This window comes from Podarcis gaigeae (genome assembly GCF_964106915.1).
Source record: "Podarcis gaigeae genome assembly, chromosome: 8".
Taxonomy (NCBI): Eukaryota; Metazoa; Chordata; class Lepidosauria; order Squamata; family Lacertidae; genus Podarcis; species Podarcis gaigeae.
This window is the reverse complement of record NC_139684.1, coordinates 28,794,158-28,812,394: the sequence shown is the minus strand read 5'-3', so window position 1 is coordinate 28,812,394 and position 18,237 is coordinate 28,794,158. Positions and strand designations below refer to the sequence as shown.

The window sequence follows — 18,237 nt, the reverse complement described above, 5'->3', positions numbered from 1 at the left end:
TGGTTGGCTGGTCCACCTCTCTTGCTGTGTTTACTTAAGATCCACCCTCCCTAGATGTCCAGGTGAGGTCCCTCCTCAGATGGCTGCCAGTCTCTGCCTCCCCCCCCCCCCAGTAAAATACTGTATTATGGAATCACAGAATTGGAGAGGACAAGCCTAACCTGCTTCAGTGCAGGAATCACAGCTAAAGAATCCCGGACGGATGGCCATACCTCCTCTGTATGAAAACTTCAAGTGAAGGACAGTCCTCCACTATCCAAGGGGAGTCTGTTCCACTGCTGGGACAGCTCTTCCCCTCAGAAACCTTTTCCAAAGCTGCTGCAGCCACCACATTGGTCTCTATCTGAGACTGACTGAGCGAAAGGAAGCGTCAGGCGACGTCTGCATGAGAAACGCTTTTACATGAAGTTTGGGGGAAGAAATGTAGGAAACCTCCCATTCCGGCTGTGTTTGTTTTGCTGCCCGCCAGCCTGTGGAGCATGCAGCCACTTCATTTCAGAGGGGTTCTTTCCCTCTTCTCTGGGAACCACCCTAGTGCCCCCCTTTTAAGCCCAGATGGTTTTTAGGGGTTTGTCCATGTCTTCCACATACACCCAAAGGGCCAGCTGGGCTTCTGTTTTTCTCCTGCAGTGGACATTTGGCCCCCACTGGCCCACAGAGACAGAACCTAGCAGTCCTCTTCTGAGAGGTTCCTGGTGGCCACAGGAGTTGGACTACTGCCCCCTCCCTGACAAGACACCCTCTTGCTCACTTCCTGGCTGGTGTTGAGGAAGGTGCTTCTGTCAAAGATAGGGGATCTTGACCATCTTTTCACTGCCTCCTCAGGTATAAGGGGAGTTTTCAAGCACTTGGAGATTCTGGGCTCATGTACACTTCCTTTTGTGCTGGGTTTCTAGTGTCCAATTTGTTTTTGTTGTTGTCCTGGCACTTTCCCTGGGAAAACCCACATTTTCCAGCTGAAAAGGAGCAAACGGCAATCTGTGGATAACCCGGTTGCCGTTTACTCCAATTCAGCAGTAAAACACAGGTTTTCTCGGGGAAAGCGCTGGGACAAAAAATAAAATAAAAATGCTCAGACACAGACCTGGAACCTCCAGACCTGTGCCTAGACAGCATGGAGGAAAAGTAAATATGCATGAGCCTTCTGACAACAAAAATCATAGAAGGGAAGACAGAGAGGTAATATGAGAGCCATCTTGAAATATCTGAAGGGCTGTCCCACGGGAGATGGATCAAGCTTGTTTTATGTTGCTCCAGGGAGCAGGAGCAGAACCAATGGTTTACAGTGACAACTAAACCTCAGGAATAACTTTCTGACAGGAAGAGCTCTTCCACAGCCACTTGGACTCTTCCTGCATGCCATATACTTTACAACGCAAACCATACACAGCACAGGGTCTCCAGGCTGATTTTTGTTTCCTGTCCACACATGGCATGGGAGAGCCAAACAAAAGCCTGAGCTCTGCCTTAGCTGGAGGACAGGAGAGTATGGGGCCAGGACAATCGGAGGAAGCCCCAAGCAGCAAAGCGCAGCCAGCCATTGTGCCGGTCAAATACCTCCCCTCCCATCACGTCCGTGCAAGACAAGACTGGCTGATAGTTTTCCAGGCTGCCTCTTTGTGAGGGTGGGGTGCATATGGGTCTGTTTTTGTTTGGTTTTTAGAATTGGGGAGGTGCTTGAAGGCTTCTTTTGGGATGTGTGCATTCTCCTGATGAGATCAAGCTGTGCTTTGAAAACAACAAACAACCCACAATACTAGCCCTTCATGTAGGAATAACAGAAAAATAGAATTTTAGACTTGGAAGGGACAAAAAGGGTCCTCTAGTCCAAGCCCCTGCAATGGGGGAACTTGAAAGCCATGGGGGGAAATCTGAGGGAAGACCTCTTGGCTGAAGACAAACAGGACCAAGTAGGGCTTCATGGGGTCTGAGATGCCCCATGTCACTCCCTAGCCCTCCCCAGTGGCTACTATATTTCCTTCGTTCTTGCTCTGCGTGCATTTATTTCTTGATTAAATAAAAATTGCACACCTCTTAATGGCAAATAAGCGGTTTGAAAACAAAGGATTCGTTTAAATCACACACACGCACACACACACACACACACACACACACACACACAAATACCAGTTTAGATTTTGGAGTTCGTGAAGCCCCTAGTCTTCAGCACAAGTTGCTCTCTTATTCTGACACATGTCCTTTGGCAGCATTAGGGACTAGAAACTTGTTTTGCATTACATGAAAGCTGAGATTTGCAGGGTGCTGAACACCAGTTTCTAAGCCGGTGTGGTAAAGTAAAGGTAAAGGGACCCCTGACCATTAGGTCCAATCGTGACCCACTCTGCGGTTGCAGTGCTCATCTCGTTTTATTGGCCAAGGGAGCCGGTGTACAGCTTCCGGGTCATGTGGCCAGCATGACTAAGTCACTTCTGGTGAACCAGAGCAGCGCATGGAAATGCAGTTTAACTTCCCGCTGGAGCCATACCTATTTATCTACTTGCACTTTGATGTGCTTTTGAACTGCTAGGTTGGCAGGAGCTGAGACTGAGCGATGGGAGCTCACCCCGTCGTGGGGATTCGAACTGCTGACCTTCTGATCGGCAAGTCCTAGGCTCTGTGGTTTAACCCACAGCGCCACCCGTGTCCCTCAGCCAGTGTGGTATGATTCCTAAATTGCAAAATGCTGCTTACAGAAAGTGAGAGCAGGCTGGTGAATTCAAGTTAGGATGGAGCCTAGAAGTGAGCACAGAGAGGGCATTTGGCAGGGCAGCAGAAATACGGGTGTCCCTTCTTCCGCCTCTGTGGACAACCAGCTTCTCCTCCAGCACCTTCAAGCAGCCATCCATCTTCTCAATCAAACTCTTCTCTCCTCCTTCTCATCCTCAGAATCCCTCTTCCCTCTTGACATTGCCTCTGTGAAGAAGGACCACAGCTTCTTGGACCAGGATTCCCTCAAATCCCTCTGCAGGTTAAAATGAAAAAATAAAAATGGTCACTGTTGCCAATGGAAGAATATGGGGAAGCACGTTGTTGTGGTCAGAGGGTGGCGTTGGAGAGGGCAGCTCAGCCAGGCCCAGGGGATGTGAAGGTCTGACCTTTCCTGGTCCTGTCAAGCAGCTGACTGTCAACTGGCTCAGGGAGGTGGGGAGGGGGATTCTGGGACCTGGCCTGTCCTGTCTGCCAAGCCCATTTGGGTCTGGGGAAATATTCTGTCCATTTGCTTGATGGGCAGATCGCTGCTTCTGGGGCTGATGAATCCAAACTCGCTGCTCAGTATATGGCTGGTTGGTTTTTTGGGGGTGCCAGCTCTGACACGCTGGCATGACTGGGATAAGCCCAGAGGGTGGAGATGCTACAGGATGTGAGCTTGACTGAGCTCCAGAAGTTGACGTCACAGATGAGGTCACGGACAGGAAACCTGAAGCCATGGCTAAATCAAAGAGCCATTCTTAAATGTGGCTCCCAAGTCTTCCTTTGAGTTGCTGATGGTAAGAGCGGTTTGGCAGAAGAGCAGACTCCCTCGGAAGGTGCTGGACCCTCCTTCGCTGCAGGTTTTTAAGCAGAGTTTGGATGGCCATCTCTCAGGGATTCTGTAGCAGTGATTCTCGCATTGCAGGGATCACCCTTGGGGTCCAATCCAGCTCTACAATTCTGTGAAGTTATAGCTCTGTAGAAAAATTAGGGGATGGGTCGCAGGCAGAGTTTGCTCCCTCGGATGCTTTTTTCTAGCTTTTTAAAATTGTAATGGCTACTGCTGCTATTGCTACTATTTTAAAATGCCCCCCCCCCATTGTTGCTGTCTCATGTGATTATTCTATTGTCAACGTTGTTCCGATGCTCTGGGCCTGTTTTAATTTTGACCAGGCAGCTCTTGGGCTTTGCCAAAATAAACAGCCCACCATCTCAAAATACAAATAAATCACATGTGTGCTAACCAGCTTGGGAAGTTGGGGTGGGGCTTTTCAGAGGCCTAAGGCCTGTCCCAATGCCCTTGACTGATACCTTTTAGCCTGGTAACCCCTTTGAAGGAATACATGATTTCTGCATTGCAGAGGGTTGGTTTGGATGACCCTTGGGGTTCCCATTCCAACTCGCATGATTCTGCGATCACTGTGTGTCTGTGTTGGGGGCCAGGCTTTAATCCCCTTGCCAGCTGGCTCCACACTCCAGGAACTTTCTGTTAGGGGGCAGGAGGCCGGGGGGGGGGACATTTCTCTAGACTCGGGTCGCAGTTGCTGGCGTGAGATGAAAGTGACGCTCAGCCAGTCGCCGGCATGTTTGAGCAGCTGGAAGCGCCTTGCTGGGGCTGCTGAGCCGCACATGTTGGTTGCTTAGTGCCCATAGTTCCCCCTCTGTTGGCCTGAGCTGGCACCCCCACCCACAGCATCCCTGGAGAGAGCCGCGTGTGGTCACTTGATTCCCAGCTGTTTGCGGGACAAGTGACGGTGCCCCGAAACAAGAGCCGCTTGTTTTTAAATAGCTTGGCCGGTGGCAGCTGGGACGGGACGGCCGAACCAGACAAAAGCCCCTCTCCTTTACTCCTTGCAGGAGACTCGTGACATTGAACTCGTGCGCCTCGATGAAGCTGGAGGTCCACTTTCAGCGGAAACAGGTAAGCCTGGGCCCTCGAAGGGGGAGGCCAGGAAGGGCCCCGAGGAATCGAACCTGGACCCTGGGGAAGGAAGCTCAGACAGACCTAGCACAGCAGAAAGCAAGTCTCAGTCAGGTTTTCTCCCTCCCTGCCACCAAAATGGATTTATTAAAGGTTTTTGAATGACACAGAGCAGACCCTGTGGTTTCTGCATTGCAGGGGCTTGGACTAGATGACCCCCTGGCCCCTTTCCAGCTTTTCTGATCATGCAACAGTCTAATTAGTACAGTCAGCATAGTGTAGGTATTAGAGTTGAGGGCTTGGGAGAGGCTAGGGCTCAAATTCCTCACTTGGCCACAAAGCTCACAGGTTGACTTTGGAGGCCAGTCACTGCCTCTGGGCCTGGCCTTTCTCAAAGGGGTGTTGTGGGGCTCAAATGGGGAGGGAGAAGAACAACCAGTTTGTAGCAGTCAGAGTGTCAGACTAGCGACCTGGGAGACCACGCATGGTTGTTGTTGGGATTAAATGAAGAGGAGAACTACATGCTCTACCTTCAGCTCTTTGGAGAAAGCAATGGGTTAGAAAATTGAATTAAAATAAAATAAATCCCAGTAACCGAGGGATTAGGGATGTGGGTGGCGCTGTGGTCTAAACCAGTGTTTTTCAACCACTGTTCCACGGCACACTAGTGTGCCGCGAGATGTTGCCTGGTGTGCCGTGGGAAAAATGGAAAAATTCGAAAGATTTTAAAATAAAGTATTTTATAATTTTTCATATTTCTGTTTACTTACTATTTCATAATAAAGTAATTATAAAATACTTTCTTTGTGTTTATTTGATTCCTATTCAAGAGAATTACTTTATATATAGTCAATATAGGCACAGAGTTAAATTTTTTAACATTTTCTAATGGTGGTGTGCCTCGTGATTTTTTTTCATGAAACAAGTGTGCCTTTGCACAAAAAAGGTTGAAAAACACTGGTCTAAACCACTGAGCCAAGGGCTTGCCGATCAGAAGGTTGGCGGTTCAAATCCCTGTGACGGGGTGAGCTCCCATTGTTCAGTCCCAGCTCCTGCCCACCTAGCAGTTCAAAAGCTTGCCAAAAGTGCAAGTAGATAAATAGGTACCTCTCCGGCGGGAAGGTAAGCGGCATTTCCGTGTGCTGCTCTGGTTCGCCAGAAGCGGCTTAGTCATGCTGGCCACATGACCCAGAAGCTGTCTGCAGACAAACGCCGGCTCCCTCAGCCAATAAAGCAAGATGAGCGCCGCAACCCCAGAGTCGTTTGCGACTGGACCTAATGGTCAGGGGTCCCTTTACCTTTAACTGAGGGATTATTTCCTGTGCTTGCTTTAGAATGACGACTCGGGAGACGAGGACTTCTGTGCCATCAGCGATCGGTGGGCTTTCCAGAGAGACAGCCATAGGTGGTCCCGAATCGGCTCCGACGATTTCCTCTCCCGCAGCCCGGAGGCAGCCTCCACCATGAGGAAGCTGCCCAGCCAGGAGAGCATCCTCACTGACCTGAGTGCTGAGCTGGAGGCCTCCTCTCTCCACAGCGACCCCAGCACAGGCGAGTGTCCTGCTCTCCCTGACCCGTCCTCCACCCAGGATTCTCCGACCTTGACCCTCTCCGTCCCCAGCTTGGAGGACCACTCGCCCACTGACCAGTCCCAGGACATGAGTGGGACCAGCAAGGGGGATGCCAGGAAACGCCGGACTCGGAGCTTCCTCAGGAGGATCGAGTCCCTCAGGAGGAAGGACAAGGAGAAGCTGGACTCTGCCAAAGCCCAAAAAGCGGATGGGGCAGATGCAGAGTCCTGGTGGAGCTCCTCAAAAGACCCAAGAAGCGGGGTGTCACCTTCTTCCTGTGGAAGCAAAACACTCCCCTCAAGAGGGCGCCGGGCCAACGGCGCCTTGGGCTTAGCTGGGGAGCAGCCCAAACATGGTAGCATTTACCTGGAGGACTACGAGGCAGGCCGGGGCAAGGGCACCCCCTGGGATGCTGGCGGATTGGGCCACCATGACCTTTTCGAAAGGGACTATTTGGTCCACATCCCCAGAGACTACAAGCCGGGCACTTTCCCCAAGTCTCTCTCCATCGAAAGCCTGTGCCCGCTGGAGAGCGGGTGTTTGCCTGACTGGAAATCTAGAGGCCCGGCTTCAGGCCTCTCACCAGGCGGGGTTGGGATGGGCAGCAGGACAGGCGAGGCCTTGGAGTGCAGGCTGAGGCGGCCCTCATGCGGCTCCACAGGCAGCTGCACCAGCCTCTATGACAATGTGCCCGAGTCCAGCAGTGTCACGGACGACCTGTTTGGCCTGGACAGGGACGTCATCTACGAGAACCTGGACGAGATCCTGGAGCATGTTTGGGGGCTGCAGAGGAAGGTGGAGCTGTGGTCTGAGGCCATCCAGCTGGACCCGGAGGGTGGAAGCATCGGCGGCGGGGAGGAGACGGACTCTGGAGGGGAGCCCACAACCCCAAACTTTGAGGAGCGCTCCGTGTCGGACATTGGCACGTCAGCCAGCGACTTTGACAGCACGGCCAACTCCCTGAACGAGGCGGAGGACCTGGGAATGAGGGAGCGGAGAGACTCCGGGGTGGGCGCCTCCCTCACCAGGCCTTGCAGGTAGGGGGTCAATGAATTGTCGAGGTGGGTGGGATCCCCAGGGTCATCCAGACCGACCCCCTGCAACTTGGTTAGACAGGAACCAGAAGATCACACCATGCTTCTATAGGAAAACAGTGCGGCAAACTGGATGTTTTGAGGAGAGCCAGGGTAGTAGTATCCTGGAATTGTTGGGTTGGAAGGGATCCCAAGGGTCATCTAGTCCAACCCCCTGCAAGGTGGGTATCACTCAAGAATCCCTGACAGGTGGCCATCCAACCTTGCAGTCAGGATGTTGGGAGGCATTTCCTTGTATTTCTTGGAATTTGTCCCTCTATTCCTCCCTCTTTGTACCCAGCAGCTGTTCTGCAGGGTCTCCTTGCAGGTTGCAATCCTGCTCTGTGCACCTGGAGTTTTGCTTTAAACAATTTTTGGGTTTTCTGAAGTCAGGATGCCTATCACACGTAACAAGTGCAGGATGCACATGTGGAACTGTCAACCCTTTTCTTCTTTCGATTTGCCACAGGACTGCGCTCGGACTCCTAGGATCTTCCATTTTTATTTTTAAATTGGCATTTGGCAAATGTGGTCAGTGCTGCTCGTAAGGAGAAAAGCAGCTGCTGGAAATGCAGTGGATGATAACCATAGTAATAACAACGTTTATGTAATATGGGTTGCAGCGGGTTGGGCTAGATGATCCCTGGGGTCCCTTACAACTCCACAATCTTAGGATTCTACGATGCAGCAGCTTTTGTCTTAACATGGCAGGGCCCTTATGGACCGGTACCATGGGTGGGTTGTGCATCAGTTTTGAAGATGGTTCCAGGCACCCTGTGGGAAAGCCCGGGAGCAATTACAAAAGCTAGCGAGTTTTCTTTGGTCAACTAAACCCATGGCGGGAAAATGTCCCAACCCAAGTTGGAAGTTTGGTGCCCTCTAGCGAGCCAAAATGGAAATAGCACCCCTGTGAATTTTTGTACCACTTAGATGTCTGCACCTTTGTGATGGCACCCCCAAAAATATAACAGCTACAGTTTGGTATTTCTCCTTTGCTGCATCTGACCTTCAAAATAGCTAGACCCCCCTTTTCTTTTCATGAATTCATTTCTAAATAAGGTTTCTGCTCTTTGTGGATGGAGGATTCGACTTTCTGCCTTCTGCACATTCCTAAGTTGGACTGAGGATGACCCGCGGGGTCCCTTCCAATTCTATGATTCTAATCGTGATTCTGCCTTGATCAGACCCCACCTCTAGTCCTGTGCCCCATTCTGGGCACCACGGTTGGAGCTGAGCTGAGGTCCACTTTGAGTGGCAGGTGGCAAAGCTGGTTGAGGTTGAGATAAATCAGTGACGTCTGTTCTTCCTCCCCAACCAGGAAGCTTCGCTGGCACAGCTTCCAGAACTCCCACCGACCCAGCCTGAACTCTGCTTCCTTGGAGATCAACCGCCAATCTGCCGCCCAGCTCAACCTCCTCCAAAAATGCTCCCTCCTTCGCCTCACAGCCATCATGGAGAAATACTCCGTCCCCCACAAGCAGAGCTGGTCGTGGTGAGTCAGGACAGAGATTCTGCCAAGGAACGTTGTGGTCTGAAATATCCATTAGAAAGTGGAGAAGGGAAAGGGAAAGGCAGGAGTATTTGGCCCTGGGCATGGGGGTTAGAATAGATGTCCCTTGAGGTACCTTCCAGCACTACAATTCTAGGATTCTCTGGTATCCCATTCAACTAAAGATATATACATACTATACAGGATCCTAGAATTGTAGTGCTGGGAGGTACCCCAAGGGTCCAAGGATGGGACACGGGTGGCACTGTGGGTTAAACCACAGAGCCTAGGACTTGCCGATCGGAAGGTCAGCAGTTCAAATCCCCGCAACAGGGTGAGCTCCTAATGCTCGGTCCCTGCTCCTGCCAACCTAGCAGTTTGAAAGCACGTCAAAGTACAAGTAGATAAATAGGTACCACTCCGGGGGGAAGGTAAACGGTGTTTCCGTGCGTTGCTCTGGTTCGCCAGAAGCGGCTTAGTCATGCTGGCCACATGACCCGGAAGCTGTATGCCGGCTCCCTCAGCCAATACAGCTAGATGAGTGCCACAACCCCAGAGTTGGTCATGACTGGACCTAATGGTCAGGGGTCCCTTTACCTTTACCTTTATCTCCAAGGATGCTTCTTCAAGGGCACTGCCCTCATTGGGCTAAATAAATTGACACACCTCTGAAGCCTGTTATCCATTCTCTATCTGCCATGTGTGTGGCAGAGCAGATTATTAATGCAGAAACACAGAATCAGGGAATTGTTGTGGTGCAAGGGACACCCCCCCAGCCATTTAGTCCAACCCCTTGCACTGCAAGAATGGCAGCTAAAGAATCCCCAACAGATAGCCATCCAACCTCTGCTCAAAAAGTGCCCCGCAACTTCCTTTACCTATTGTGGGAGAGGGTAAGTTTTTGTAAATGCTGATGGGCTTAGGATGTGCATTCTGTTGGGGGCCAGATTGCAGTGGCAGGAAAAGAAGGAAAATAGACAGTTTTGAGGGGGGCTGGGAGAGGCAGTGTTGGACTTCCCAGTTACTAGGGAGAGAAGAGGACAGGCCTTTATTACCTGGAGCACAAGGTGGAAGGAGCAGCATCTTACTCTGGGAAATAAGGCAGGAATGTGCTAATAAAAACTGCCACCTGCCAGGGATGCTTTAGCTCTGATTCCTGCATTGCAGGAAGTTGGACCAGATGAGCCTTGAGTTGGTGCCTTCCAACTGTATGAACAACAAAGCAGAGAGACCTGGGGAATCCCCCCCCCCTTCCTACTCCATCCTTCTGATGACAAATTGCTGTATTCTTCCCTGCATTTGTTCAGATTAACTGTTTTAGCAAGAGGGTGGGGGGTTTTTTGGGGGGTGCTGGTGGAGAAGAAGAGCTGGGCCGAATCCTGTTCAGGCTGGGCAGGCAGCCCCTGGAGACAAACATCCCCCCCTCCTCTGCTTTCCTTTGACAGAATGGGACAGGCATTCCCAGCAAGGGCCCACAATCCCTTTATTTATTTTTCTATAGTATTTTCATTTAATTGCTCCATACAGCCCAAATAACAAAACTTAAGGCTTCGCAAAACAAAACGTGTAAAAATGAAACCGAACTGAACCAAGGTCAGCAATGGGATGCAAGAGAAAACGATAAAAGCTAGTTATCTGGATATTTGCAATTCCCTGTTGACTACTACCACCCCTTCTTTCCTCCGGCAGGGCGGTCCCAAAGTTCATGAAGAGGAGCAAGACCCCCAACTACAGGGACAAGAGAGTCTTTGGGGTCCCACTACTCATCCACGTCCAGAAGACTGGACAACCGCTGCCCCAGAGCATTCAGCAGGCAATGCGCTACATACGCAGCCAGTGTCTGGACCAGGTGAGGCAACCTCGGCAGGCTCAGTCAGGCTTTGCCTCGGCCACAGCCCCTCTGAAGTCTTGGGGTGCCAGCAACCTGCCCTGTGGGGGTCTGGTCTCCTGCAGCAGCCTTTGCCAATGTATTCTTCTCTGGCTGCCTCAGATGGCAACACCCGCCAGCTCCATCTGGCAAGGCTGTTAGAACCATAGAATTGTAGGACTGGAAGGGACCACAAGGGTCATCCATTCCTGCCTCCTGGAGCTACAATTCCCAGAGTTCCCTGGGAAGAGGGATTGGCTGTTAAACCCCTCTGGAAATTCAGCTCTGCCAGAATTATTATTTCAAAAAAAAAAAAAAAAAGAAAAGGTGGCAGAAGTGAGAACGCCATCCAATGATACACAGTTAAGGCCACATCTCTGGCAGGGTAATGTAGTTATGGGAAGACAGTCTCTTTATAATGCCCTTGGCTTATGGCATAAGCCAAGGAGCAAGAAGATGCAGGGGGTTGTCGACCCATTTGGATTACTTGGACTCGGGTGGCGCTATGGGTTAAACCACAGGGCCTAGGGCTTGCCGATCAGATGTCGGCAATTCAAATCCCTGTGACGGGGTGAGCTCCCATTGCTCAGTCCCAGCTCCTGCCAACCTGGCAGTTCTAAAGCACGTCAGAGTGCAAGTAGATAAATAGGTACCGCTCCGACGGGAAGGTAAACGGCGTTTCTGTGCACTGCTCTGGTTCGCCAGAAGCGGCTTAGTCATGCTGGCCACATGACACAGAAGCTGTACGCCGGCTCCCTCGGCCAATAAAGCGAGATGAGCGCCGCAGCCCCAGAGTCGTCCATGTCTAGACCTAACGGCCAGGGGTCCCTTTACCTTTACCTAATACTGGCATACTTGATTTAGAAACGGAAATTTGTTATGTTAGGTCCCAATATATCCCTTTTATTTCATGGTGTTGGCAATGATGCCTGACATGTCATAAAATTCTACTCAATATTGATCCAGAGTAGATTCCAATGTATAGTTAGCAGAGTAAAAACTTATACACGTTGCAGGATTCCCCAAAATAGACCAGAGGCAATTAATATTTCATCTAGCAGAGCTTTACTGCTACTGAAGGCAAATGAGCATCATGGTCACAAATCCAATATATTCAGGATTGGCACTGTCCATAAGAGATCCAGTTGCAGCAGACTTAACTTAAACTTACAATAACTTATAATAAGACTCAACCTTAACAGTAAGCATACTATGTACAGAACACCATACCAGAAGGAAAAGAGAAACTGAAACTGAAACCCAGAGTCCTTCTGGCCTATTATTATCGTCCGCATGACCTTGACAGAAAGAGATAAGAGAACCAGTTTAAGCCAGTTGTACTCAGCTTCTCTGAAGGAATAACCCAAACATCACGAACCTTCTGCTTGCTTCTTTCACACAGAGAAGCTTCCAGAACCCTCTTGAATTAATTAGAATAGGAAAGATCTCTACACATCAGATCGATACTCAGTATAATCAGTACTAAGAAATACTAACTGACATGACATTCCATTTTAAAAAGCACAACTTTTAAACAGGAGGCACCACAAATCAAACCTCTGCTGCAGAGTCCTGGTCTGGACGCTCTGTGAAAATGTCTGAGAATCACAGAACTGTAGGGCTAGAAGAGACCCCATGGGTCATCTCGCCCAATCTCTGCAAAGTCAGCTTGGCCAATGTTGGGACTCAACACAAGAGAAGCCCTCAGAGCTCTTTGGCTCAAGGGTACTTGCATTTTCCTTCATATGATCTTTCCCTCTCTCTTTCTCTGGGGTCTCCGAGCAGGTCGGCATTTTCCGTAAGTCCGGGGTCAAGTCCCGGATCCAGGCCCTGAGGCACATGAACGAAGCTTCCCCAGACCATGTGAGCTACGAGGGCCAGTCGGCCTACGATGTGGCCGACCTGCTCAAGCAGTACTTCCGTGACCTCCCTGAGCCCGTCTTCACCAGGAAGCTGATGGAGACATTTCTGCAGATTTACCAGTGTGAGTGGAGGTTCTGGGTTTTTTGGGGTTTTTTATGGCCTTACCGGCAGGGGAAGCAATGGATGAGGGATTTGTTTATTTGTTTTATCTATACACCACCTTTGCCTCCAAAAAGCACAAGGTGATGTACATGGTTATCTTTTCTATGTTTTCAGCTTTCTGTATTTATCTGTGTTGTTTTAATTTGTGTAAGCCGCCTGGAGTCCCGGTCTGGGAAAAAGGAGGGATACAAACAAACAAGCAAACAAACAAACAAACAGTAGTAGTAGTAAATAAACAATCCTTTTGGATCATCCCAGCATGGCAGAAGAAAGCAGGAATTGCTTTGCGTATTTTCCAGGAGGTAAATCATAAGGTTGACATCCAGCTGAGAAGATGTGGGGCTGTCTCTAGCTGGCGTGTCTGAGCAGAATAATCCCAGGTGTCAGGGGCCACTCTGGGAGGCTGTTTTTCAAAAATATTTTGACAAAAATACAAATCCAATATTTCCCAATAAATATGCATATTTTGACTTCCCTCACCGTTTTTGCCATTTCTTATATTTTAAAATTTGTAACACTGCATTTCCTTCCTTGTTCCAATTATTAAGAACTCCCTCATTTTCCTTTAGCATTAATTTTAACTGGTTTAAGTTAATCCCGCTAATGAATTTATATGTGTACAATAACATTTCAAATAATCCACAAATTTTCCCCAGTCTTTGATAAAGTTTTCCCCTGCTTGGTTCCTTATTGCTCCCATAAGATTTGCCATTTCGGCATAGTCCATTAGTTTAGTCTGCCACTCCTCCTTGGTTGGTACAGAATCTTCTTTCCATCTCTGAGCATAAATCTTCCCGGCTGTGGTCCAGTCTGGCAGGTTATTTGTCCCTTGAGGACCAGAAACAGGACCAAGGAAGCAGATCCAAGCACCACTGACGGGCGTAGGTGATCTGGGTTTTGGATTTTGGAATGGGGTTTGGGGATCCAGCCCTGACATCCTTCTCTTCCTCCTCCTCTTCCTCCTCTTCCTCCTCCTCCCAGTTGTGCCGAAGGACCAGCGTCTGCCGACGGTGCAGGCAGCCATTGCGCTGATGCCCGACGAGAACCGGGAGGTGCTGCAGACATTGCTCTACTTCCTGAGTGACGTGGCCTCCGCCCAGGAGAACCAGATGACAGCCGGGAACCTGGCGGTCTGCCTGGCCCCCTCTGTTTTCCACCTCAACGTCTCCAGGAAAGAGAGCACTTCTCCCAGGTAAGGCAGTGGGTAACCACAAAGCCAGGCACTGCAGATCTCTCCTCTCTCTTTGCTCTTACCTGCAGGCACCTGGCTGCGGGCATCACCTAAGGCAGGCTCAGCAGATTGCGGGGTTCTGCAACACCTGAGACCCTCTCTAAGAAACAAGGCCATCCTATGCAGTGGTGCGCTGTGGTTCCTACATTGGAGGGGGTTGGGATGGATGACCCTTGGGGATCCCTACAGTTCGGGGATTCTGCAAACTTTGCCCACAGCTCCTTCCCACCCCCAGCATGTCCCCAGCACCTAGGCTCCCCATTGATTGTTACACATCTGAGATGCAACAGCCTCCCTCCATGGAAGGCCCCTGCTGCTGGGAATTCTGGGTGGCCCTCTCATGGCATACAGAAAGGCTTTGGCTGATTCGTGGCAATCGTGCAAGAGTTTCATGCGCCAAACTTTTTTTAAAGAAAGAGGGGCAGGTTGTTCTTCGTCTTGGTCAGCAGGTGGTTAGAAAACAGTACCTAAGGGGTTTTATTAAATAGGGTTGTCCTATTTCAAAAGGCAAAAATCCAGTCACAAAAGGTTTTTGAGCTTTTTTTGCTCAAAAAATGAAGTTTTGGAGCAATTTTTTAGGAAATTCGCCAAAAATACAACACTTCTGACATGGGTTACCTTACGCCCATGTGCTGAATTGCCAAATGTTTCCCTCAAAGCTCTTTCCCCGTATCTCCTGTCTCCTCTCCCCTCCTCACCCTGGTCAGGATGATTCACAAGCGAGCCACGATGGGCAAACCAGACCACAAGGACCTGAATGAAAACCTGGCAGCAACCCAAGGCCTCTCCCACATGATCACGGACTGCAAGAAACTATTTCAGGTACTGTCCCTCGACTCAGGCTCTGTTGTTGTTGTCATTCCAACTTCTCAATTAGCACTTTTAAGAGGGTAACCGAAATTTGCATGATAAAGACTGACAGTGCACCCGCTTATAGCGGCTGGAATGACCACCCCTCCATTTTGGAGAAACTTAGACAGATTCAATCTTACTATTTGACACACTAAAGTGTGGAATATTGCCCTGGGGGGGGGGGGGGATAACTAGTCAATAAGCTGAGAGTCCATTGGGGGCCAGAGAGAAAAAAAAGGACGGTTTGTACTTGTTTGATCTGACTTTATTTCATTCGTAAGCAAGGAGGAACATGGCCCAGGATCCCCTTTGGACTACGAACGATTTTGGCTGCTATTGTGACCCAGGGCATTTGAATACTTAAATTGCTTTCCCTTGATATAATAGGGTCCATGCTTTGCAACCCTGTCTTGTTTAAGCATTATGCCTACTGCTATAAATAGTTCCTGTCTCTACTTTCCACGCACTCACATGCCTGTGGTTTGTTTATTTTGGCTTTATTTTGTACCTGTTTCTCGTTCGGCGGTAATTGTGTATGGAATATGTTTATTGTCATCAGATCCTGTTTGATAACACTGCATTTTGCAGAATTCTGTAGGACCTGTTTTTGGAATATTAATAATAATAGTAGTAGTAGTAGTAGTAATACTATTTAAGAACATCAGAAGAGCCATGCTGGATTAGGCCAATGACCCATCTGACCCAGCATCCTGTTCTCACAGTGGCCAACCAAATGCCTGTGGGAAACCTGCGTGCAGGATCTCAGCACAAGAGCACTCTGGAGCAAAATTTACCTGGCTCCCAAAATGTCCTAGAGCTGCTGCATTTGCTCTGATTAGATCAGCCCTCCATTCCCCTCCTTAGCTTCCTTTGACCTATATGGGACAGATTGCGAGAAGCTAAGCTACAGGGAACCAGGCAGAGGGCCTTCTCGGTAGTGGCACCCGCCCTGTGGAACGCCCTCCTATCAGATGTCAAAGAGATAAACAACTACCTGACATTTAGAAGACATCTGAAGTCAGCCCTGTTCAGGGAAGTTTTTAATGTGTGATATTTGAGCGTATTTTTGGTCTTTGTCGGAAGCCGCCCAGAGTGGCTGGGGAAACCAAGCCAGATGGGTGGGGTACAAATAAATGATGATGATGATGATTATTATTATTATGATTATCGGACAACCATTGCGCACCCAGCATGATTTCCCAGGGGATTCCTGTTTTCGCAGGCATCCGGTCTCTGCCCACATCTGCTAACAACCATGCCTTTGCCTTTCCAGATCCCCCAGGACGTGATGCTCCAGCTTTGCAACTCCTACTTGGCAGCGGACACCCAGCCTCTCTCCTTCTCTGAGCTGATGGGCCGTAGCCTGCAGGGGGAAGGTCGGGATTCCCGGATTGACTTGGAAGTCAGTATCCAAAGCCTCCTCAAGGAGTCCTTCGACCGCTTCAAGGGGTGGCTTGGCATGCCTGGACCCCTCAACACGGAGATCTCGTGCAAGAAGGTAAGAGGAGATGGGAGGCTGGACTCTCCTCCGTTGCAAGAGGTGGAACCTGGAGATTGCTGCCTTGCAGGGGGTTGGGCTGGATGACCCTCAGGGTCCCTTCCAATGCCGCAACTCCGTGATTCTACGGAATGACACCTTGCCTCCCTGTCTGCTCAGGTGGGGGACGTGCACCCCCTGCGCTTGTGGAAGGTGTCCACAGAAGTAGAGGCACCCCCTCAGGCGGTGCTTCAGCGGGTGCTCCGGGAACGGCGCCTGTGGGACGAAGACCTCCTGCAGGAGAAAGTGATGGAGACCCTGGACCACAACACGGAAGTCTACCACTACGTGACGGACAGCATGGCGCCCCACCCCCGGCGAGACTTCCTCGTCCTCCGGTGAGAGCCAGGAAATATCAGTGCATCTCCCTTACCCCATCCAAGCGGCCGTTTGCTAGCCAGCATTGCTACCTCTGAACACTGAGGAAATCCTCTTTTAAAATCATCTAGGTTAGCGGACATCCGTTTCTCCTGTAGGAGCAAGTTCCATAGTTTAACAATTGCGCTGTGCAAAGAAGTTTTTCTTTTTCTTTTTTCTAGCCTGAACCTTCCAACATTCAGCTTCATTGAATGTCCATGAGTTCTAGTGTTATGAGAAAGAGAGAGGGAGGAAAAAATTCTCTGTCCATTTCTGCATGCCGCGCCTACTTCTATAAACTCCTATCATGTCGCCTTTCGCTTGTGTTTCTTCTAAACTGAAAAGTCCCAACCTTTCCTCTTAGGGGATTTCCTCCACCCCCTTTTTCGGTTGCTCTTTTCTGAACCTTTTCCAACTCTACAATATCCTTTTCATTTTTAAATTCATTTTCATTAAAGATGTTCTTGTAAATCTTGAATAAAAACGGATTTAAAAATTGAAAAGGATATTGCAAGTTGGAAGAGGTTCAGAAAAGAGCAACCGAAATGATCAAGGGGATGAGACAACCGGAACTGCACCCAGGATTCCAAATGCGGTTGCAACATAGATTTGTATAATGATATTGGCAGTTTTCTTTTCAGTTCCTATCCTAATGATCCACAGCCTGACTGTTCCTGCTCACCCGTTTTGTTTTGTTTTTCCTTTGCAGAAAATGGCGCTCAGACCTGCCCCGAGGAGGCTGCCTCCTCGTATCCTTATCCCTGGACCATAAGACGTTGCCCCTGGAAGGTGGGGTCCGGGCAGTGGTCCTGACCTCCCAGTACTTGATGGAGCCCTGTGGGATGGGGCGCTCCAGAGTGACCCATATCTGCCGCGCAGATCTCAGGTGAGCTGTCCAGCCAAGCCTACAGAATCATAAAATTGTAGAGTTGAAAGGGACCCCCAAGTGTGGAAGATGCCCCCTGCTAACCTGTTGCAGGAATCTCAGTTAAAGCATCCCTGGCAGATGGCCATCTGACCTCAGCTTTAAAAAATGTCCCCTGCACTTTCACTACTTAGGCTTAGGATCCTGTCTGAAGAAGAGTTTGGATTTGATATCCCGCCTTTCACTCCCTTTAAGGAGTCTCAAAGCGGCTAACATTCTCCTTTCCCTTCCTCCTCCACAACAAACACTCTGTGAGGTGAGTGAGGCTGAGAGACTTCAGAGAAGTTTGACTAGCCCAAGGTCACCCAGCAGCTGCATGCGGAGGAGCGGGGAAGCGAACCCAGTTCACCAGATTACGAGTCCACCGCTCTTAACCACTACACCACACTGGCTCTCATGATTATCCTAAAGATGACCCCTTAGCCTTTCTATTGACTGCTGCTCGTAAGGAGATAGACAGATGTTGGAAAACCAGTGATGGGCTGAACATTGATTATTGGTATAACAGAGTATGATCAATAGCATTCGCTGAGAAACTAACATGCCAAGTGAGAGCGCCAAACACAATCCATATTCCTTTTGTAACACATGGCAAATGTTTATTGAATACATAAATAGTTGGGACTGCGGCTGGAATCTGCCCAACCAAATGAAACTTTTAACGCATGGCATGATAAAAGTCTGCCATTTTACCAGGA

The 18,237-nt window shown here is 49.6% G+C and overlaps 1 protein-coding gene across 3 annotated transcripts in view; it reads left to right on the top strand.

The window, feature by feature from the left end:
* Positions 1-18,237, top strand: part of STARD8 (StAR related lipid transfer domain containing 8) — a 74,807-nt gene that overhangs the window by 54,226 nt on the left and 2,344 nt on the right. For all 3 annotated transcript variants that reach the window (XM_083753052.1, XM_083753051.1, XM_083753053.1), the window contains 11 exons: positions 2,887-2,968; positions 4,549-4,612; positions 5,947-7,220; positions 8,575-8,748; positions 10,435-10,594; positions 12,398-12,596; positions 13,619-13,829; positions 14,576-14,690; positions 15,994-16,218; positions 16,378-16,595; positions 17,324-17,500. In XM_083753052.1, the coding sequence (XP_083609178.1) occupies positions 2,887-2,968; positions 4,549-4,612; positions 5,947-7,220; positions 8,575-8,748; positions 10,435-10,594; positions 12,398-12,596; positions 13,619-13,829; positions 14,576-14,690; positions 15,994-16,218; positions 16,378-16,595; positions 17,324-17,500 (2,899 nt within the window). The remainder of the gene's footprint in view (positions 1-2,886; positions 2,969-4,548; positions 4,613-5,946; positions 7,221-8,574; positions 8,749-10,434; positions 10,595-12,397; positions 12,597-13,618; positions 13,830-14,575; positions 14,691-15,993; positions 16,219-16,377; positions 16,596-17,323; positions 17,501-18,237) is intronic.